The 24,424-nt window shown below is 33.8% G+C and overlaps 1 protein-coding gene across 3 annotated transcripts; it reads left to right on the top strand.

The window, feature by feature from the left end:
* LOC109829176 (protein GLE1) lies at positions 73-23,568 on the top strand. 3 transcript variants are annotated; one of them, XM_020396321.1, is made up of 16 exons: positions 73-342; positions 429-593; positions 690-872; positions 2,857-2,980; positions 14,157-14,305; positions 15,524-15,695; positions 16,602-16,739; positions 16,809-16,872; positions 17,099-17,199; positions 17,523-17,593; positions 17,929-18,010; positions 18,924-19,010; positions 19,609-19,692; positions 20,382-20,510; positions 20,933-21,055; positions 23,152-23,568. In XM_020396321.1, coding segments are annotated over exons 1-16 (1,896 nt in total). In that variant the 5' UTR covers positions 73-340; the 3' UTR covers positions 23,374-23,568. The 3 variants fall into 3 exon arrangements, with proteins under 3 accessions (XP_020251910.1, XP_020251909.1, XP_020251908.1); XM_020396320.1 differs by having other exon boundaries at positions 82-342; positions 429-599; positions 16,602-16,758; positions 16,828-16,872; XM_020396319.1 differs by having other exon boundaries at positions 82-342; positions 429-599.

Below are 24,424 nucleotides of genomic sequence, written 5' to 3' on the forward strand. Positions count from 1 at the left end.
TGAAGACTGAATCCGAGTCTCATTTGATTTCTTTATCGGGTTCGGATCCTGAACTACTTGAACCGGGTCCAAACGTAACGCCTACAACGCCACCGGAGCCTCGAACGCAAAAGCCCATAAACAAGAAATCTTTTCCCTCCCAATTTCTTCGCTTCGCTGATCGCTCCCAAGAATCTCGATCTCATTGCCGACGAGAAGAAACCGTAATCGCCCTTCTCGTTGCATCAGCTCCTCAATTTCTTCAGCATTTGTAATCTCCTTCGCAAATATAGGGTTTCTATTATCTCACTTCAACGGTTGAATCCTCTTAGGGTTTCTGCAAAAGCTTAAATCGTCGGGGATGTAAGTTTGTTCGTCATTTTGACCTATTTTCGTTATTTTGGATTTAGAACGTAATTCCTCATTTGAATTTGGAAATTTTATTGCAGGGGCTTCATAAAATTGGAGCCTCGATGCCCTCAGAGATCGGCGATAGTGGCTTCCGTAGATCCAGAGCCTAATTGGACTATGAATGATCTTTTGACTGAGCTTAATACGTTGGAGGAAAAGCTCGGGTATCACTCGCCCTCGCCTCTTAAGCAACCACCCCCTGGGTACCAGTAAGGATTTTGATACTGTGTTTTGTGTTTTTTCTGCTGATATTTTTAGTAATTTCTTATGCTACTGTTGAAATGGCTGATATTTTACAGGGAGATTTTAAAAGTGGAGGAGCTGGTTTCACGAGGTCATAAGCCATTTGTCATGAGCATCTCTGATGATGATACGAGTGGTGACGATGATGCAGAAAGTTATGGTGAAAGTGAGGATGAAGTAAGTGAAGCTAAGAGTTTGGTGGCCGGGGCTCGGTTTTCTTGCAACGATCTTGATTTTAGGTATGCATCTAGTCAGGTTTATTTTTGTAAAGTCTGTTGTTGAAAGCATGTAGTAAGCAGCTCAAGGGTATATTTATGAACTTTGAGAACTTTGATGCAATAAAATATATTCGGTGGTATTGAGTATGGAACTACCGGAGATTGTTCAAAGAGGACTAGAGGAAGCAAATTTAAGAAGTTCGGATTCCTTGAGTTTAAACGAAACAATTTGTGATCTTTATTTTCTGCAGAAGGGATTGTTATGATACTGAGCAAGAACACTGCTCTCATGTTCCTCTGCTAACTTGTGCACATTTAATTGTTTCATAATTTGATAAGCAGTATCCATATCACTTGGTTAATAGTGCTCATTGCTCAATGTACACCAGTCCTGCCCATGATTGGCGATTGAGAAGTTTAATTTGTCGTGGGCTCCACAATATCTTCATTGTTATATATTCCTCTAAAGTCTAAAATGTCAATTTGCTTCAAAATATTGTAGATTTCAGTACCTTTATTGTTTTATCATTTCATCTCTATTGTCATAGTCCTTGTAGATAATGTTACCTAAACACGGGAACTAGTTCACACATTCCACCCAAGGTTATCGATAGCGGATAGCGTCGCGTAGCGGTGAGGCACCGCTAAGGCTATTTCGGGTTATTACGGCAAAATAGCGGTAAAAAACGTAAAGTCAAATAGCGGTCTAATTTAGATATGTATAAATACTAAAAAAAATTAAAAAAAATCTAAGAAATCTAAAAGTACATATTAGATGATTTAAAAAGATCTTAAACATGAAATAAACATGTAACCATCACGTAATACCGAAGATGACTGTAGGAGTCAAAAAGTCATCGTCTTTGAGAAAAGAGCTTAGCGGTGACATGATTGTTCTAAGATGAGCTCACGGTGAAGGAGGTGAGAGGAAGTATCAAGGTAGGTTCCAGAGGCTATGAGAGGTGATGAGAGTATGCTGAAAATCACAGGAGACGGTGGAATGCAATGGTCAATGGTTGAGTTTAATTTTTTTTAAAAAGCCTCAAACCGCTTTTAAATAGCAGTCAAAAAGTAAATTTCGAATGCAATCGCTCACTATTTACCGTTATGATACACTATTGGCCGTTTTTGCAAACATATATATTCCGCAATATGTCACCGCTATTGCGCAATAGCGTAGCGGGCGATAGCGTCGCGGGAAGGGACCGCTAACGCTATTAGCGCCGCTATTGCGAGGCTATTTACCGCTATTTATAACAGTGATTCCACCCCATTAAGAAACCTATATTTTCTTAATTGAATGATTCTGGTATTAGCATTGGGACATACTTTAACTACGTGCTATGTCAACATCTATTCCGATCCACTTAATTTGAAACTTGTGTTTGGGTGGAATTTCACTTTCTATGCCATACCAAATATCACTTGATGTTGTTTCTACAGTATCCATCTTCTGGAGATTATTTTCCTTGCAACTATTTCTTGGCATAATATCACAGTCATCACTCTGCAAGTCCATTCATTGGAAGGTGCCATGCTCAGGGTTCTTTGAAGTTTTCGTGATCTGGGTCACGCAGGCTCTGAGAAACATTCTTTATAATGATTTAGTCAAGCTGCAATGTATTGCTTTTAATCTGTATTCTCGTCTAGTGCCTTTTAGGAATACAAAGCTTTGAATGATATCAAAACCACAGATGGAAAATTGACATGCTTATATACAATAGATGCAATAACTGACCATAGTTAAATTTTCTGCTTCTTTGAACCTTGTCTCCTACTTTAAACTTGTGCTTCATGCATCTCTCTGCTCATCGATACATATCTTACAAATTGGTCATAAGAATTTGCAACTGGATGTTTGAAATATGAATATTTCTATTGCTTATCATCCCATTCAGTCAATTTTTTGCTTCAAAGTGCTATTGGAGGGAAGATTGTTGGTTTCATGTTTCAAGTGTTGACATTTACTTTGTTATGCACTCATTTATCATTTCCTCCATTGCAGTGATTCGGAAGCATCTGAGGAGGAGTTAGATATTAATTCAACTCAAAGTTTTTTGATGCACAAAAATAGCTTGGAAGAAGGTACTCTTTTTGAACTTGAAAGGGAGCACCAACAAAAAGTCAAGGTATGTAATGTTTTTAGCATTTTGAATCGTGGTGATGGTTATATTTTGTTTTTCTGAATACCATGTTTTTGAAACCATCTGCAGCTTTCTTTTTATTAATTTATATGCAGAAGGTATGTAGAACTGTAGAAGTGAAGTATGTTCTGCTCTTCGTTTGACAATAGCTAATTGGTATATAACTCGGCTCTAATAATTTAGGTTTATCTGTATGTGAATAACAGCCCACTCTACTCTATATGCTTACACATGAGATAGCAACCCGACCCAACAATGAACACATATATTTAAAGGAGTTTGCTACACACACACACATATTAATAATACGAACATGTACTCATCCTTCTGATGTGGGATACAGGAAATAAAAAAAATATATATATATATATATATTAATAATACGAACATGTACTCATCCTTCTGATGTGGGATACAGGAAATAAAAAAATAAATATATATATATATGTGTGTGTGTGTGTATATATATATATATATATATATGTATATATATATAGATACATATATATATATACTATATATTGTCACGCCCCGTTTCCAAAATGCCATAATTCTGGAGCCGTGACTCGGCCTGCAATGCCAACCATACAAGTCACATTCAGCTCTCTAGATCATCCTGTATACAAGTATATTGCCCAAAAAAAACTACTACATAGAGCATGTAACTAAGATAGCAGAGCGAAAATAAATAGATAAAGGGAAAATCTTACAATAGGACAGATTCTTTACATGTCCACAACTATCCAAGGAGAAAGAGAAAATTACCATTATAGTCTGGAGAACCACAAGTGATTGCAGCGAAAAGACTAAATAAACTAAAGCTGGGAGAAATGATCGGACTGAAAATTTATCCACTGCGTTGGACCTGCACCTCAAAGTTACTCTCGTCCTGCCTAAGAAAACAATCCCTAGTCTGGGGCATGCAAACCCCATGGCGGAGTCAGAAAAACTCCCAACAAGGCATGTAAAAATGAGGAAAATTGTGCGTCGTAAGCTCATAAATGCATTAGCCATATAAAGAAAAGATAAATTCTAAATTTTAGTGATAAAAGAAAATGCCATATCTTATAACCAAAATATGATTGAAAGCTCAATTAAAGATGACTGGGGAAAATTGCTAATTGTATATATCAATCGTGGTCTACCTCAAGCACATATCTTATACCCTATACTAAAAGGAGTTCAGATTTAGAAACTCACAACACGAGATGAGTACGTCGAGGGAATAATCCAAACAAGGAAACCCTCGTATATACCATATATCTCAAATTGTAAATCTCTAAATATCAATTTCCAAAATTCTATAAACAAACAATATAAATATACATCACCAATACTTCCTCCAGGCCATGCTATGCATGCCAAAATCTATCACAAAGCATATAAACACATTATTCTTATTTTACATGTTATTTGAATTAGAGAAGAATATTTTCATGTATATAAATCGGTTCCCCGTAAACCGTCCCGGGAACACGGCTTCAAGTCAGGAATTGGCCCTTTGGCCCATGTATATATAACTCAGGATATCAGGAATGCGCATATGCCCGTTTATATACATGTTATATTCTTCGTCTAATTCCCCTTTATAAACCCCATGTTTGTCGATTAACTTTTAAATGACTGTGCATGAAATGTTGTGCACTAACCACACTATTACCGTGGAACGACTTCTGTAAAACTATGAAAATAACCGTGACCCAGAACATGTCCAATCAAGATGGGTGCATCGTCTAGTCGATGCTATAATAGTAATAGCCAAGGAAAAATCTCATATCGGGATGTCGATATCGAGAGCATAGCCATGCTATGAAAGCACGCTTATAAATCATATTTTTAACAGGAGTCGTCTTCATGCACAGCCTCTCCTATTGGAGGACAACTAGGTGATCAAACAACAATTTCCATAAAGCCATGCATATCAAGCATAATTAAGTTCATAACAAGTACAAATCAATCATACATGTATCATATGGTCTATGTCACCAGGTCATGCTTCCGATCCATATCTAAATAGGATATCTATTCATGCGCAACCCGCCTAATAGATGTGACTACGTAATCAAACAAAAATCTTGAAGTTTGTACATATGCAATCATAACATCATATTTAACATGATATGATAATAGTCACACTTTAAATATCTATCTGAAAACAGATTCGAATGCTCGATTTTGATTCAAGTACATATAAGTTCACATAAAGTAATATTTCCACTAAAGACCTTTATATGGATTCTCTGAAAAGTTACTTTCTTATATGCACCAAGAACATCGAAGGGACTAATGCAGTAGTAACATGGCCAAAGATAAAGAAGCCTATGTGAAATTAGTCAAGTACATCAAGGCTTTTATAAGCAGAAGCTTTCAATCACGTGTTGGTGAACGACTCAATAACACTTGATCTATAAAATAGGTTAGACATGGGCATGACCTGTGCATATAATTGGACTCATTTTTTTTTATGGATAACCGGACTATCAATACTATGTGAAATGGAGGTACTAACACTGAATACTAAGAACTATGCATATTTGAAAAAAAAACGGAAGAACATGTTTACAGCCTTACCGGACTAACTTATTCTACAACCAGTGACTAGTTATTGATGAAAATAACTAGATAGAGAACTAAATGTAATTACATGAAAAGTGCAGAATACTAGAAGGGATAATAATACTTGCTGGTTATGAAAAATAATATTAGACGATCACTAAAATAAGAGTTGAAAGAATGCTTGCATGAAGGGGAAAATCCAAATAATAATAATAATAACAACCATAATAATCAAGGGAAAAGATGCTTGCCTGAGTATTAGATCCAAAAGATAACAAATTCTAAAGACGGATCGAAAGAATTCCTCCTTCCTCTTTCCTTTTCTTTTCTTTTTCTTTCTCTCTCTCTCTCTCTCTCTTATTTTGTTCCGTTGAGCAAAGTTGTGGAAGAGAGTATTCTCCAGAGATTAAAGGATAGTGGAGGGTTTAGTGGGGAGATTTGGGGGAATTAGTTGGATGTTGCGGTAGTGGAGATTTGTGGAGGTAATGGAGGAGTTAGTTAGGATTTGAGAGATCAAATCATGGAGTTGGTTGGAAAAAAAAAAAAAAAACGGAATCTCATGTTGTCAACAACTCAACAGATTTGTATAAATGGGATTATACATTGGGCTTGTTATGATAACAACACTAATGGGCCTTGATTGTTTTTTTTTTCCAAACCCAACATCCGGTGAGCCTCCTATAAGAAACCTTGCCTATCCAACCAATTTAATTAATTGATTTGCAACTAAAAAAAAAATAGATTATTACATCCTACCCACCTAAGAAAAGAAATTTCGTCCTTGAAATTAAACCCAAGCACACGAGAAACTTGACGTTACTAGTAATAAAGAGATGTGGTACCCAAATCTATATTGTTGTGGTATATATCTCATATCATATCATATGCTATAAGCCGATTAGAAATGACTCTCCATAGTATGAATCCCCTGCGAGATCAGTCAAGACGTGATACATGTAAACCAATTCTTTCCCAAGTTTGATCCTAAGGATCGTCACCCTTAGGACCACCACCAATCACAATCCAGTGGAGGAAGATCACGAGCCCCCTCTCACTAAAACATGTATCCCAATATCAATGTTACAATGGTGTCTTGAAGGACTCGCTTGACATTCACACTATGGCGTCATAAAACATGTATAACATAAGATAATTTGATACTAATATAAAACTGGTAGATCCTAGCCTGAGACTTTTCATGAAGCTATTGTCCTTGTATTTCTTAAACTTATAGACATGTGGTTGGAATCATGTTTCAGTGGCAATTCTCAAGAATTAATATATATTTCTAGATATCAAGCATTCATGTAATATCTCGGTCATATATTGGGTACATAGTCATATTAATATCATACATTGTGAATAACCCGTATTGAATAGTCTAGGGATGCTTCAGGAACATAAATATCAAGCAAACACGGGTTCATGTCAAGCTCACATGTCAAGCTACATATACTCATACATGCAATCACTTAGAATTTTTTTTTTTAAAAAGATATAAAGTGAAGATAGGATGATTAAATACAATGATATTCTGGTCTAGTTCATCTTCCTCATCATATTTGTAACCTAATATATAGGCAAATTATATCATGTAGTTACTCGTTACTAAACCATTCTAACCCATCAAAGTTCTAAACTAATCTATCTACAACACTTATTATTTATCCCACTAAACCTACTTATAAGGGTTTATCCATTATAGTTCCCAAAAAAAAATCACCTTGTAAGTTCCAATCAAATTCTCAATTCCAATATTATGGATCCTCAAAAAGTTCTCATGGTCTTGATCCAATCTTGTGTCTGTTAACTAATCAGATTTGCTTATGCTTTCATTATGTGATTTCCTCATAAGTTCCCTATAAGAGATCATGAACTAGCTATGAACTATTTCCTACCATAAAATTTTAACTTACAAAATTCATCAATGTTGTACCCAATTCACACCATACATTTGATTGATAACCAAAGAAGATCCAATTTAACTAAATTTAGATATTACAACAATTAAATCCAAGGTCATAGTCAACCCTCACCATGAAAAAGATCCAAATCCGTATCCATAAATTGTAGGAATATGTTTCTAATTAACTCAACATAACCATTTAATATCCTCAAAGTAAATCATTAACTTTATAATGCTGTTATCTCACAAAATCAAGTTTCTCATATATACCCTCAATTTTATACAATATCATCCATATGATTTCTGACTCATGGATACCATGTATATTAACAAGCAGGAAAGCCACTCTCAGGGTTTAAAAATCTAGATAATTAATTGCACCTACATCTACATCACCAGATGGATTTTCTTTACATGCATATCTACATCGAGTTAAGCTTAAAAACATTCCTCTCACATGATCTAATGGTGCTAAGATACTAGCCTAGCTGGAGGTAACTGAAAAGTTTTTAAATCTACCAATATCCTGATTGGTTAGCACATAAAGAACATCCAACTTCAGTCGCATGAACTAGCTGGAGCTAAATGGTTTGATTTAGATGATCCAATTGGCCGAAATAACTTCACCCAAAAACAAGAAGCCATAAACTTGTAGTAGTTGCTAAGGTGAGGGCTAGTGGCTGGACAACATTCCTGGCAGCTTAACTTAAGAAGCTTGGGGCTAGTCTACAAAAACCTATCCGTGCTCATTGACTACGTCCACATACACTTGGCTTGAGAAAGAAAAAGAATTAACTGTTAAGATAGAAATGAATTTGGATGCGGAATCAAAGGAGTAAGTGCAAAAAGATACTGCATGGGGGAACAAGCCTAATGTTATACCTGCTCAGACTCCTATTCCTATTTTAAAAGCTCTCATAGTTATGTACAGGATGAGAGTCCAGATATCTAACCTGGGCTAATATCACCTTCTCAACGCCCAATCTCAAATTCTGTAGAATCGTTATTCCTTCATTGTCTAGTACAACCTCTTAGTTGATCCATGCACATCTTAATGCTAAAAAGTCATATTCAAATTCAAGATGCCTCAAATCAATTATATATCACTCATCTTAACTTCGAACTAGTCCAGATATAGTGTATACCTCTCTTAAAAATTTATATAATTCTAGATGTCATCCTTTTGTTGTGCTGCTCCACTAATATCATTGTTAAGCTCAACTCCAAAGATTTTATGCTAATCATATAAATTCAGATCGAGTACAAATTTTGATATAAATCCTCCTCCACCACTTCTCACAATTTCTCAATTGTCGAGATCAGAAATTTACCAAATTCTTCTAAGTTTATCTATATGTATGTTCATGCATCTTCAATCATCAAATAAGTCTGATCAAGAATCAAATATCGTATATAAAAAAAAAATCTCATCACATTATAACTCTCTTCTTAGCTTTGGTAAATCTTTATTTCATCTCGTGTCCTAATAAATCTCTTTTCAGGTCTTAGCATATCTCAATCATTAAAATTCCAAACTAATATTTTAATATCTCGAATAGTTTTTTTTTCACACCTTGTTTATCACCTTAATCTTGACATAATATGAATATATCTTCTCAACTCATTCAACATCCAATCCAAATTCTATACAATTTTTTTTCACTCTTGATCCTCTAACTTAGTTTCAAATAACATCTTATTCATATTTCCTCAATCCAATATCATGTCCTCAAAATTAAATTCCAAGCAAAGGAGAGACAACTGGAGTAGAGGGATTCCCTAAAATGAGATTGGTCAAGATTATGACTTGAGAGTCAGGGTATTGGGAGTCAAAGGACGTATCACTTGCAAAGGAAAGAACCTATTCTATACACGCTCTATATTTTTGGCCTAATCTTAGTTTGTATCTGTATACAGGATGAGACAACAATTTCTAAACCTGGCTCTGATACCACTAAAAACCTTGTCACGCCCCGGTTCCAAAATGCCATAATTTGGAGCGTGACTCGGCCGGCAATGCAACCATACAGTCACATTCACGCCTCTAGATCATCCTGTATACAAGTATATTGCCAAAAGAACTACTACATAGAGCATGTAACTAAGATAGCAGAGAAAATAAATAGATAAAGGAAATCTCTAACAAAGACAGAGTTCTCTTACATGTCCACAACTATCCAAGTGAGAAAGAGAAAAATACATTATAGTCTGGAGAACCACAAGTGATTGCAGGAAAAGACTAAATAAACTAAAGCTGGGAGAAATGATCGGACTGAAAATTATCACTGCCGTTGGACCTGATCCTCAAAGTACTCTCGGTCCTGCTAAGAAAACAATCCCCTAGTCTGGGGCATGCAAACCCCAGGGGAGTCAGAAAACTCCCAACAAGCATGTAAAATGAGGAAAATTGTGCGCGTGTAAGTATAAATGATAGATATAAAGAAAAGATAAATTCTAAATTTTTAGTGATAAAAGAAAATGCCTATCTTATAAACCAAAATATGATGAAAGCTCCATTAAAGATGACTGGGGAAAATTGCTAATTGTATATATCAATCATGGTCTTTCTCAAGCACATATCTTATACCCTATACTAAAAGGAGTTCAGATTTAGAAACTCACAACACGAGATGAGTACGTCGAGGGAATAATCCAAACAAGGAAACCCTCGTATATACCATATATCTCAAATTGTAAATCTCTAAATATTAACTCCCAAAATTCTATACACAACAATATCAATATACAACACCCATACTGCTAATTGTATATATCAATCATGGTCTTTCTCAAGCACATATCTTATACCCTATACTAAAAGGAGTTCAGATTTAGAAACTCACAACACGAGATGAGTACGTCGAGGGAATAATCCAAACAAGGAAACCCTCGTATATACCATATATCTCAAATTGTAAATCTCTAAATATCAATTTCCAAAATTCTATAAACAAACAATATAAATATACATCACCAATACTTCCTCCAGGCCATGCTATGCATGCCAAAATCTATCACAAAGCATATAAACACATTATTCTTATTTTACATGTTATTTGAATTAGAGAAGAATATTTTCATGTATATAAATCGGTTCCCCGTAAACCGTCCCGGGAACACGGCTTCAAGTCAGGAATTGGCTCTTTGGCCCATGTATATATAACTCAGGATATCAGGAATGCGCATATGCCCGTTTATATACATGTTACATTCTTCGTCTAATTCCCCTTTATAAACCCCATGTTTGTCAAATTTAATTTTTTTTTATGACTGTGCATGAAATGTTGTGCACTAACCACAGAGTTACCGTGGAACGACTTCTGTAAAACTATGAAAATAACCGTGACCCAGAACATGTCTAATCAAGATGGGTGCATCGTCTAGTCGATGCTATAATAGTAAATAGCCAAGGAAAAATCTCATATCGGGATGTCGATATCGAGAACATAGCCATGCTATGAAAGCACGCTTACAAATCATATTTTTAACAGGAGTCGTCTTCATGCACAGTCTCACCTATTGGATGATAACTAGGTGATCAAACAAATTACTTTCCACATAGCCATTCATGTCAAATACGGTATCAAACAAGTTAAATACTATAAGTAGGAACCGGGTGTTAATCTAATCATGACATGTCAAGTGATTTCCATTATCACTCCCCGATAAGTCCCGCCTATCTAGGCCCTTGATGGTACAATATTCCGTAAAACTATGAACTCTCCAAACGTGATTTCATAACAAGTATAAATTAGAAATATATGTGTCATATGGTCAATGTCACTAGATCATGCTACAAGGTTAAAGAAATTTGGTCTCAGTTTCAATCAATATTCCTTGTAATGAAAATCATGAAAGGTTCCGCTTGTTTACAAAGTTGCATCTAAAGTTTCAATTTTCTGTATATAAAAATGCGGGCAACGTGACAATTACCAAGAGGTGCCATCTCTAGCATGTGTAGTACTCCAAGTATCCAAGCAATAAAATTTAACCAGAGCGGCTAAGTGGTTCCTAGAAACGTTCATATGGAAACTAATAACTCAAGTAAATATTAAAATTCCAATCAAAGAAAGTCGAACCCAAAACATAGCAATAATAGCATACACTCATATATGAACCATACTAACAGCAACTAACTATTAAAAAGGAAGGAATGAAAATATGCTTGCATGAATGTAAGAAAAAGAAATTTATAAATTTAATTGAGGAAAAAAAAATGCTTGCATGATAATAATGAGAACGAAATCAATAAAGAGCAAGACAAAAATGCTTGCCGTCGAGGGGGTGATGGCGATGTTTGGGAACGGCGACAACGACGGTTGTCATCACGAGGGCTCAACGGGTTCGAGGGGGCTGTTGGCATAACATCGAACATATGGCGTGCGACGAAGGAAAGGCGTTGGTGGTTGCGGTTGGTAGTGAACTCGACGGTGAGGCGGAAGGTTTGTTGCTGCGGGTGCTTCTCCGGGTGGTTGTCAGAGCTCGGCTAGACAACGGCGTCGAGGAGATCTGGTGAGTCAAGAGGGTTAATATACCCTACATCCCATGTTTGTGTCCAGCTAAGCTCATATTTGAGTCAAGAGGGTTAATATACCCTACATCCCATGTTTGTGTCCAGCTAAGACTTTCTTATCCATGTCCACGTATCGTAGATTACAGTGGAGACTGGAGTCAATTTCTCAAGTTATTCATTAAACAAGAGAATAGCACAATTTCTTCGCATTTGAATTTGGAACCAAAGACAAGTTTCTGTATCGTCAATCAGGGAACTAAGTATTCCATTTAATTTAAGGTATTGAAGGATTCCAGATTAGAATCATACTTCTTTTAGAACTTAGAAATCGGAAACTAAAACAGAGCAATTTATTGAAAACTGAAATTAGATGAACCAGCTCATCAAGAAAAACATTCACGTTCTCTAGTTAAATTTAATTCATATCCAAGAACCTCAAAACTAGACTTAGCATAGATTTGTTATTTTTCAATTATTAAAAAAATCAATTGAACTTACAGTTTTGAAAACATTCTTTTTCGCATTTAAAGTTAAAGCAGAGGCTTAATATTAAATTATTTAAGTTCATCAAAGTTTTTAACTACATTTAATTATATGAGACCCTTAGGCTTGATAAAAAACAACCATAAAGCTTAAAATGGGAAATCATCAACATCAAAATAAGCGCGTTAAAGTGTATATGGGTTTATATATAATGGTTAACTGGTTTCAGATTTGAGTTTGACTTACGTATATACATTGTTTTAACGTTTTGGGCATCAGGCAGAAGCAATGCCCAGTCTGCTCTGGGGTGCTGAACAAAGCAATATGCCACTTTAGTGCGCAATGCACATAAAAAGCTGTTATGTAGCTTACTAAAGTACAGCACTAGGTGAAGATATCGAGTTGCATCCCCAATTCTAAATCCATTCAGTTAAAAGACATCCTAGGGCTTATTTGCTAAAAGAATCCCTTCTCTTCTCGCCACGTCCTCTACGTCCCATCACTCTCCTTTGTTGAACTACCAGTAGAGCTACTACCCTCTTGTCTCGACCATTGGCAGCAAGGTTTTAAATATCGGATATCGGGAAAATATCGGATGACCAAAATTTATATCGGATTGCGGATATCGAAGAAATATTGGGGATATGTGGTAAATATCGGAATGCCATAACGGATATTTGCATATATAGTATAATGCACTAAAATGTAATCCGAACATACTTAATGAAATCTAAGCATATCAAATGTAAATAATATATGTTTAGGATCACTATTCAACCTTGTAAAACAAACATAAGTACAAGTCAATGGTGCAACATTTAATCTGGTTTATTAGGGAAAAATATCATTTGATATAATAGGAAAAAATCATAATATCTCGCCCAAAAATTGCTAATCACGGTATGTTATTTTGTGACAAGCCATATAAAAAGATATATTGGTCCACATATCGGCCAATATATCGGCCATATCGGGGGTATATCGCCCAAAATAGCCAAATAACGGTGAAGGATATTTAGAGATCATATCGGTTGCGGCAAACCCTGTAAAAGGATATATCGGGCCATGTCGGGGATATTTAAAACAATGATTGGCAGAGCCTCCTCCGACCATTATCAAGACATTCAAAAAGATAATTTGTTTGTTTTTTAATTTATTCTTATCATACTTTTGTTTGCCAGCTTACAATAATATTTAGTAACTCACGTTGACCTTCATAATCTTCTTCCTCTCTTTCTTTCATCTTACTTTCTTCCTCTTTTTGCTTTTTTCTCTCTTCTTCTCTCCTGATTTATTTTTCTAATTTTTTTATGTTTTAAATAATTTTAATTCTATGGTGAATAAGTTGGTCATATCATTTTGAACTGGATTTTGGTTGATATATTTATGAAATATCTCCACTGTACATAACTACATATCAGCCAATATGGGTTATTCATTACATCATATTGGTGCTTGGATTTAATGGATAAAGTTTGTTAATGTCAGATATAAAATTAGCATCTTCATGTTTTTGGAACTAATTACTAACATTCAATTCGTAAGCATTATATCTGGAACTTCTTTAGGCACAATATGTTTTAACTATATGAATAATAAAACATAATCATTATGAACAGAAGAGTTTCAATTATGTTATTGACTGTAATCAAAGGTATATCTACGATGTGTTTTCTTTTTCATAATTTTTGTCCTGTTAGCAGGAGCAAGTAAGGAGTACATTATCTGCACTGGAATTAGATTATGAAAAGAACTGCTACAGATCGCAGCATGCTGTTCTTCAGATAGAGAAATATATAGAAGAAAGACGTGAGACTGACAGAAGTCTGGATAAGCAATATCGGTGCAAGATGTATTCCTTCTTCTTTCGGCTCTTGTAGTATTACTAATATTTGAGTCAGCTAAATATTTTTTTTATAGGTTAACTACGAGAATTATTTTTTTGCACCTTATTTCGTGATGTTTCTCATGGATACATGTTTGACATGAAACATTTTTGTTTATTTTTTTATCACGTGTATGTTGTTTTCTTCATTTCTTATAGTAGTTGCTATTATAGGCTTATAGCATTTTAAGCTATGCAAGAAACAGAATTTTTAGGGTGTACTGTCATGCTAAAAAAGGGTGTTTGTTTAACATGACTAGGTTCCAGTTGACACATGTAACTGCTGACTGAACTTTTAGAACTTAATTATTTAGCTGTATTTTTTGGCATAGTATTCCTCTGCAACGGAAGCTTTTGACACTATGTTGCATAGGACATGGGACACTGTAAATCTGTAAAACATAGGGTACGGGGACACGAATATTTATAACAACATAGCTTTGAGAATGTAAGGTTCTGCAATATTTTCTGCCTTGAAAAACTAGCGGAAAGATAGGAGCTAACTTTAAATACACGAAGCGAGATTGTGGAGAATATAGCATATTGTGGATAAAATTGTTTCTCGTCGTGTTTTCTTCATTTTTTTCTGTCTAAAGTGATATAAAAATGATTGTAATAAAGGTGAGGAGTTCATGATTATGTTATTTGGTATGACAATCAATATTCTGTGTGTTTTCCAAATTGAATTTCATTGGATTGCATAAGATATTGCAGCGAATATAGCTTATTTTCTAGCCAGTTTGGTTGGTTCACTATTGCAGTTTGTTTTGTTCCCCCACATACTTAAAGGACTTTCTGTTTATCAGGTTTCCTTACAAACTTATTGACTTTTTGTGTGATATCAGCTGTAACTCATTCCATGCCCTACACTTTAGGTTTAGTTAATTTATCCAGATATTGTTGTTTCCTCTTGTCCATGACAAATGTTTGCAGCTGCATGTTTATGGGGTTTGCCACCTCTGATTGTGTTGACCTTTTCCTTGATGGTAAAATTGGATAGGTCCTTATTTTTGTGCTTTTAACATTATAACTTCCATTCTCTGTTCTTTTTGTGTTCTGAATTGTGCCTATAAAGTTTGATTGTTCTATCCTCTAGCAGTCTGTTTTCTATGGTTTAAAGTTTAAATAAGAATTCTCCAAAGTTGGAAGTCTTATTGACTTCCTGCTTTTGTCTTGTTTTATTAGTGCTGAAGTACTTGATAGCCACCTCTCTGCTATCCAAAGGGATCATCAAAAGAGATCCCTGATTGAGGAGCAAAGAATAAAAGACGATGCGGCTATTGAAGAAGCCAAACGGAAAGAAAAAGCTATATATGAGGAAGAAGTGAGGCGAGAAAAGGCTAAGGCCGAAGCAGAGGTCAGTTTCATATACTTTATGCATGGAAAAGTATAAATAGAAGCAAGCACTTCTTTATTATATGCTAGCTATTGACGACGGATTGAAACAATAAAGAAACTAGGGCCTTATTTCATGCATAAATAAAATGAGTAGCATTTGGATAATTATCCTAGGAAGTTTCTGATTAAGTAATGCACCGAATTTTGAAGGTAATATGGTAACTGTATGTTATCCATCTTTTTTTAAAATTACTTTTTAATTCTTTTTTCTTTTTTTTTTGTTGCTTACAAGGTGATATTTTATCTACAACAACATAACCTTTATCTCACACTTTTGTGCTCTGCTATATGTATCATTTTCTCCATTCGGTTTTTCAAACAAATTTCCCTCAGCTCTATATATTCATTGTGCTTCTACTGTATTTGTTTAATTTTTCACATTGGTTTTATGGTGCCAGCACATTTAACTCCTAACTAATGAATAACAAGAAAATAATTACTGCAACGTTTGCCACCTAATGCTACATTGTGACATTCACTAATGCAAATAACATGAGGTTGAACATTTAATTAACTAATACATAGCCTTTACCTCACACCTTTGCGCTTTGCTGTATGTATCATTTTCTCCATTCGGTTTTTTTAAACACCATATCCTTAGCAATATATATTCATTGTGCTTATACTGTTTTTTTTTGCATTGGTTTTATGGTGCCAGCATATTTAATTCTTAACTAGTGCATAACAAGAAAATAGTTACTGCAATGTTTGCTACCTAATGCATCATGGTGACATTCACCAATGCAAATAACATGAGGTTGTTGTTTTTTTATCGTAGGTCATTGTCCAAACAAACTATCACTGATGTTTTTCTAGATTAAAGTAGCTCTGAGAATCTTTTATTGAATGCCAAATTTTGATACAGGCGAGAGAAAAAGCTGCAAAATTAGCAGAAGAACGAAGATTAGCTCTCGAAACTGCAAAAAAGGAGGCTCAAGAAGCTGCAAGAAAGGAAGCTGAGAGAGCTGCTGCAGAAGCTGCAGAAAAGGCAGCTCAGAATAAGGTCGGTAGTAGTGCACAAAATGCAAGAGAAAGTGCTGCAGAAGCTGCAGAAAAGGCAGCTCAGAATAAGGTCGGTAGTAGTGCACAAAATGCAAGAGAAAGAAAGGAAGGAAGTTCATCTTCTGATGAATCAGGTATTATTAGCTTTTGATATTTGTATTAATATCTCTCCACTGTTGGGTCATATGATTAGGTTTGTCATGAAAAATTTGTCAGTCAATAGATTTGGAGCTGGAGTTATTTGGCTCTTTGTTCTCTTTATCTCTCCACTGTAGGCCCTTTTACAAATCTTGTTATTTCACCTCTTTGTTGACAGTCTTTCGTAAGTAAGCTAAATATTCTTCTACTTCTTTATGGCAGGGATTAAAGTTATGGCTGCTGACGCTGCACTTAAGTCAGAGGCAAACAGACTAAGAATATACAATGATGTTGCCAAAGAGATTCCTAGTATACCTCAGAAGGTTATCTCTCACTTTCGATGCATATTTCTCCTGAAACAACATTATCTTTTGCCAGAACTAACTTTAGTGAAGTTGGACTTTCTTGATCTTAGGTAATTTTGGGCCAAGTGCAATCTGTTAATAGATAACTTTATAAAGAATGTGGCCTTAAAAGAATTTTTTTTTACTTATCTCCTTAATGTGACCATCAACACTGGCAATGCGTTTAATATGTAACATATGTTTTTGCATTTGTTTAATTTTGACAGCCTTATTTCATTTCCTTCAAATTTTCTTGCAACTACTATGTAAACTCTACTGAAACTGTTTGTGATTACTGGCAGGAATTTGAAAAATATGGACGAAAGATGTTTAGGATAGTAAGCCAAATAACCGGGACCGTTGAGGCTGTCAGGTGAATGTAGTCATTTTTATACCTCAAGAATGGAATATTTCATTATTTTTATCTTGTTGAGGCTGTCAGGTGAATGTAGTCATTTTTATACCTCAAGAATGGAATATTTCATTATTTTTATCTTGTGTTTATTTTGTTTTATTACTTATTACATTTGAATGTCCATTGGAAGTTACGTCAAATAATTTCTCCTATTATGCTGTAAACCACTTTACTGTTGTCTAAACTCTTTATGCCTGTGAGCACCTGCCTCTCTAGTATGCATTGCAATTTTTTATTTTAAATTTTCTAACCATGTGTCATGTTTTCTTCTTTCTTTGTTCTCTCTAATACAGATCTAAAGCACAAGATTTCATAAGCACGATTAATGGCTCAGTATTACCTCATCCTATCTCCATCTTGGTCTTTGCGCAAAAGGTAATCAGCTTGTGTTTATTTGCATTGCTTGCTGATTTACAATGTATTTGTTCTTATTCTTTCAAAGTAGAGCTTCTACATGCTGTATAATGTCGTTATAGTTTCTTGATTACATTTTTTTTCCAAAGCAGACTATGGGCTGACTAAATGGATTATACCATGCAGAACCACATAAGAATAATTTTTTTTTGTGTGTGTGTGTATGAGATATTTAGATAAATGTTTAAATATCCAACACATCAGGAAAAACAGAAAAATATGAGACGTCAAAAAAAACTTCTAGGTAGAAGATCACTATATTGTGTTTAGAGAAATTGAATATTGGATAATATCTGCAACTATTAACTATATATTAACAGAATAACTCCAATGACTCCCATAATCCAAACCATTTTTTAAATTTTAAATTAACCATAAACAAAGTAAATTAATGAAAAAGAAAGAGATCTTTTTCACTCGTCGAAAAAGATTAAATGAGAAGTACTAAAGTTAGGGAACTTGCCTACAACATAGATTGAAGAGAAAGTGATTATTATCTTAACCGGTCAAATTAAAAACTTTAGGAAAAAGTGCTCATAAAATCTAGAAAGCAACTAGATAGCAATAAACACAACGTAGGAAACAACAACAATGCAACTAACCAACATTAAGATACAGACTTCTAACTATATAACATCCAACTCTCACAATGTAAGTAATTATTTGTTTTCTAAGTTTATTATGACATCATAACTTCCTAACTATGTTATTATTCTACTAAAAATATGGAAACCTATACTTAATATTTGTTTTCTGTATATGTTATTCTTCTTCTGCATGTCTCCCACTTTATTTTTGCCAATATGACTTTTCCCCCCTGATTGCAAAGCCTGTATTCTTATTACTGGTTTATTACTATTTTCTTCTTTTGCAGATTGTTTCCTTCTGTGAAACCCCAAGGGGAAATGATGATCGATTTGCTTTCGCTTGCGCCTGTGTTATTCTCCTTGTTTCTTCCGAGGTATTCTCACTAGTTAATGACATACCCTACTTACAATGTATGACTGGTAGATAACTACCTCATAGTCTATTGCAAAGTATATTTCTTTAGATAATAGTGGAGCAAAAAAGATACTGCAATCGGAGTGAATTATTTTTTTTAAATATTCATAGGAGCAATTTAACTTACATTTATTTTTAGCATCAAATAATTTCATAAATAAATAATGAACACGCAAAGTGATTTGGTGCTTCTCAATGATGAGCAAATATGTGTGTTTTTAGTGATAACTCAATTTATCTTTGAATGTTACATCTTATTTCTACCAAAATCAAGGATTAACCTATTACATAGTCTTTTGCACCTGAATTTGCTTTCTATTTAAGATCATCACATGTTCTTGTTAGTGCTAGTGAATGATAGATGTTACATGTGATTGTCAGTTTATATCATGATTTAATTTCTTTACCTAGTGATAAAGTGAAAGAAAATAGGAGCACAAATAGAAAATATTTCATCATATTCTATATCAGTGCCCAGTGATATTGTGCAAGTCAAAAAGAACATTTTATCATCTCATTTAACACACTAAGAATTATTTCTTTTGAAATATTGTTAGGTGCCTGTTGCGATGGATTTTGTACTGGCTGAATTGCATAAAGCCTGTATCTACACAGTTCCTAAGCATCTCCATCCTTCAAAGGTGAGTACATAACTGTATTGCTTGATTGTACTCATTTCTTTTGTGGTGCTTATAGCCTTTTACTCATGTTATTTTATTATCTTAATATAGTGATTCAGGCTAATAATGACAATATTTTAAGCCATATATATTTCATTTAATGGATACAGTTCAATAACTCTTTTGACTGATTGTGTGTCTAGGTCAGTGTTACTTGAGTGTGTGTGGGCATGCGTGTAAATAATGTGCTTATGCAGGTGGTTTTGCTGGTTTCCTTCATTGGTTCAAAAAGTTTATTCTAAGCAAGCACTTCTCGTGTTGTCTTTGGATTGTTTTTGTGGTGCACAGGCATGTAGGCGGATAAGTGCATCCTTTGTGTTCTAGGCATCATCTTCCCTTGTTTGGTATTGGTCATTCTGTGTGCTTTCAAATGTAAAATTATTCTAATAATTTGACAAACAATCAACATTCTGTTTTCCCTATTTTAAAAAAAAAATTCTTAGACCATGATTCCTCAAATGGGTTTTGCAACGTATTCAACAAAATCCTTCAAATATTTAGCAACCAGAGCTTGCTAATCAGTTTATGTTAACGATCAATCTTGGCAAAATTTGATTGCATGCTTTTCTTCTTGGAGATGCTTTTCCTTTCATTCTTTACCTTATTTTGTTTCATTCTCATGTCGAGACATTTTTTCTCTCATGTTTTAGCCTGATGCACAAAGTAAAGATTACTGGAAAATGATTGGTTATCGTGAAGAAGACAGCAAGTTGGAAAGCTCACAGAGTTACTTGAAACGTTTACAGCCTTATATGAAACTATACGCTGCTCTTGTTCAGGTCTGTCTTCACTGCTTCATAGAGGTTATATCACATCTTTGGAGTATCTAACTGTTGACTGTGTTATTGGATATCTTTTTCTATTTCTCTTCACTATCAACTTCATCTTTGGACTATCTAATTCTGTATGGTTGTCCTATTTTTGTTAAGTTGCATACACCCCATTCTTAAGAACAACCTCTCTATTTGTAGGTACTTTCAATTGAAGAAATAATGAGCAATTTGGCACTTGATAGTTACTAATAGCCGTCGTATTAAACATTAATTTTTCTTCTTACCTTTACGATTTTTTTTCAATGCAAACTGTATCGATAAGAAAATCTCAAATAGTGTGAAATTTCTTCACGATGATTTTACCTAAGTACTAATAATGATATACTTCTTGTTTACTTATTTAAATTTTGCATTTTTTCGATTGGCAGACTGATATGCAAGGTATTAGAAATCCTCATGGCCTAGAACATGGATGGGCGTGGCTTGCAATGTTCCTGAACACACTTCCTGCTAATAGATCTACTGCCTTCGCTTTGGATGCCTTCCTGAGGGTTAGTGTTTTCTCTCCTTTTTAAATCAACTAGTATAATGCACGTGCTTTGCACGTGGACATGTTGTTGTATTTAATATTATATTATTTAATAAATTATATATAAACATTTTACAAAGTTATTTAATTGCACTATGATTAAAAAATTTTAAGTTATACTATAATTAATACTTATACTATTATTAAAATACATTTAATGGTTATTTAAATTAGCCTATTATTATATTATTAAACAATTTATTTAGGAGTATAATTATTAAATAATAATGTAATCATTAGTTTAAGTAACACTATTGATATAATTAAACCATTTATATTATTAAATATTTATGTTATGGACATATTTTATTACAATATACTTATTAAATAATGGCAGTAGTTTTTAATATTATATGACTTTATATTGTAAAGAATATTACATTGCTCGATAATTAATATCATCTTAGTAACAAAAAAGTGAATGACTCATAGATTTCAAAAATCCAATATTTTTATATAAAGTAACTTTTCTAAATAAAAGTATTTTTAATTCATAATGTCCAATTTTTATTACTAAGATGATATTATAATATCGAAAAGGGTGATATTCCTTATAAATAAAGAATCAACCCCTATTTATGCTATTATTAATAACTATAATATGTACAATATTTTATTAAATAAATAATTTTACTATTTCATTACAATTAATAATTCCTTTAGAATGAATTATAATATATTTATTAACTTTATTATTATTATCATCATAAATTATTAATATGTTCTAGCAAGTGACCAAATATTTTAGGAAAAAGAAGAGAAAAGTATACGTCTCATAAATTTCATGGATCTTAATATTTTTATATAAATTAATTTTCCAAAATAACAATATTTTTAATTTATATTGTCCAATTTTTTATTACTAAGATGATATTAATTATTGAACAAGGTAATATTTTTTGCAACATAAAGAAGTAACTCCTATTTATACTATTATTAATAATTATAATTATGTGACCTAATTTATTAAATGAATGATTTTTACTATTTTATATAATTAATAATTATTTATAATAAATTATTATATATTTACGAATTTTGTTATCATTATGAATTATTAATATATTCTAGTGAATGACCAAATATTTTGAGAAAATGAAGAGGTGCATAGTTAATGAGAGGTTATGGATCATTAGTTTTATCAATAATGGTATAATTGTGAGAGATAAAAAATTGAGAGGGTAAAAAGGGAAATCAAAAGTTTTGACATGGATATTCACTTTTCTAAGTAGTATAGATGTTTGGGTAAATTTTACAATACTCCTTTGAACTAAAATTAGAGCATGCTGGGCAAATGGTCCATTTGTGGCTTATAAGCCACTTTGAGATGTGGCTAGTGGCCTATTTTTGTCTTATAATCCACCCAAAAATAAGCTTATTTCGTGGTGGATTACAATACAACTTAGACAAGAGGCTGAACCAAGCAAAAGACTATAATATCCCTTATGATTTTACAAAATTTGAGGCCTTATTTAATTACTCACGACCAATCCCATGTCCTTTTTGGTCATTTTGACAACAATGGTGGATTATAATTCACCCATTTACGAAACACTCTACTATTGAAAATAATTATAATCCCTTAAATTTACCAAACATTCTAGATTATGATTTACTTGGATTATAATTGATTTTTGGATTATAATCAAAAGTAGATTACAATCCAAAGTTCCCAAACATGCTCTCAGAGAAAGCGGGCGGAACTTATCTTACTTATCACTATGATTGACAGCATCAACTAAAAGTTGTCACATGCTCACGTGATAACTATTGGACAAGTTTACCCCTTACTACTAAATATAATTTCTATATTACCCTTCCCCGTAAGGGTGGTTAAAAAGTTTTAAGAAAATGAAAAAGGAAAACCATTGTAGTTTAGAATTTTTACTCTAGCAGTTAAACGCTATTTATAAGAATTTCCAATAGCTCAGGCAGTTTAGTATAATCTTGAAAGTGCATGGGGGTTTTCTCTGATTTATCATGTTCAGGGATTTTGTGAAATTTACCCATTTTCTGCTGCAATCTGCTACGAACTGATTCCTTTTCTGTAACTATCAGATGACAGGATTTGCACTATACAGACGATACAAGTCTCAGTTCATTAAGATACTTGATGTAATTTCACGTAGCTATTTGCCTGCATTAAAGAAACGAGATGATCAGAAGTTGGGAGAGATTGTGAATAGGTTAGAGGGATACCTTGATGATAAAGCTTATTTAAAAGAGCCTGAGGGTTGGCGTCTCCAAGAAGGTTATCTTCTATCTGAAGAATTCGTGTAAAACAAAACATATTGGCGAAGTCTGTCAAGTATGTGTTATATGAAAGGTTCAGGCCGAGTTGTATATCTCAAGGTGCGATGTGTGTTGCATTTATATTGGGCATCAGTTATCGCCTGTATTCAAATATTTAGGATGTGTAATGTTATGATCATGTAATAAAATTTAAAAGGTTTACATTCTCTACTAGTTTCTTCATCTCAGTGCAGAATGTCTCTAACTTAGTTCGACGGTTAATCCTTTTCAGGATCATTACAGGGTTCATCCAGAGATCCAATAAGTTCGGTTTCTTGATTAAAAAATTTGTAACGTCCAACATATGAGAAGTCATTGACTGTTTTTACACATTTCTTAGTTATTATATCAACAGTTGGGCATTCGCAGGTTTTCTAACCTTTAATTTTAAGCCTAGACCTTTCAGGCTTACAATAAGATTTCCGCAACTTATAATAGGACTTGCTCTAAAGCCCAAAGGCCAGATTCAGTAGGCAAGGGATCGTATGTTTTGGCGTTTGCTTTTGCTCCTAGGTACTTCCTTTTATAGGCTAATTTTATCTAAAAGCATTGTCGGGGAAAGAGAAAGGAAGCTATTTCCTGCTCCATTTGGAATAAATTCAAAAAGACAAGTTCGGTTGAAAATTGGAGCTCGAGAGATAAAGTTTAGTTAACCTGTATGAGATAAAAATAAGATATATATACTCTTAACAGATAATGCATGAGAGATGAAGTAGTTTTTTTCTTCTTTTTAATATGACTCATGAGAGATAAAGATTAGGAGAGGATGATGCTCTCCTCATTTTGCTCGTAGTAGGTTCTGAATCCTAATTTCATATTAAAAACATCCCCACTACAATCCCCTTTGCCAATATGAGACCAGCAGAGTAATTGCCAAGAACTCTTAGTTCTAGGATTGTCAAAAATCTCAGTTCTATAGGACTCTTGTGTGAGATTCTTAGATTTGAATTAAGGCTTCTGAATTAACATTTTTCACATACTGAAAGCTGCCAACGTGCAAAAACGCTTTTAATGTGTAATAATAGGCTTACGCTCTTCA

This window comes from Asparagus officinalis, chromosome 1 (genome assembly GCF_001876935.1).
Source record: "Asparagus officinalis chromosome 1, Aspof.V1, whole genome shotgun sequence".
Lineage (NCBI taxonomy): Eukaryota > Viridiplantae > Streptophyta > Magnoliopsida > Asparagales > Asparagaceae > Asparagus > Asparagus officinalis.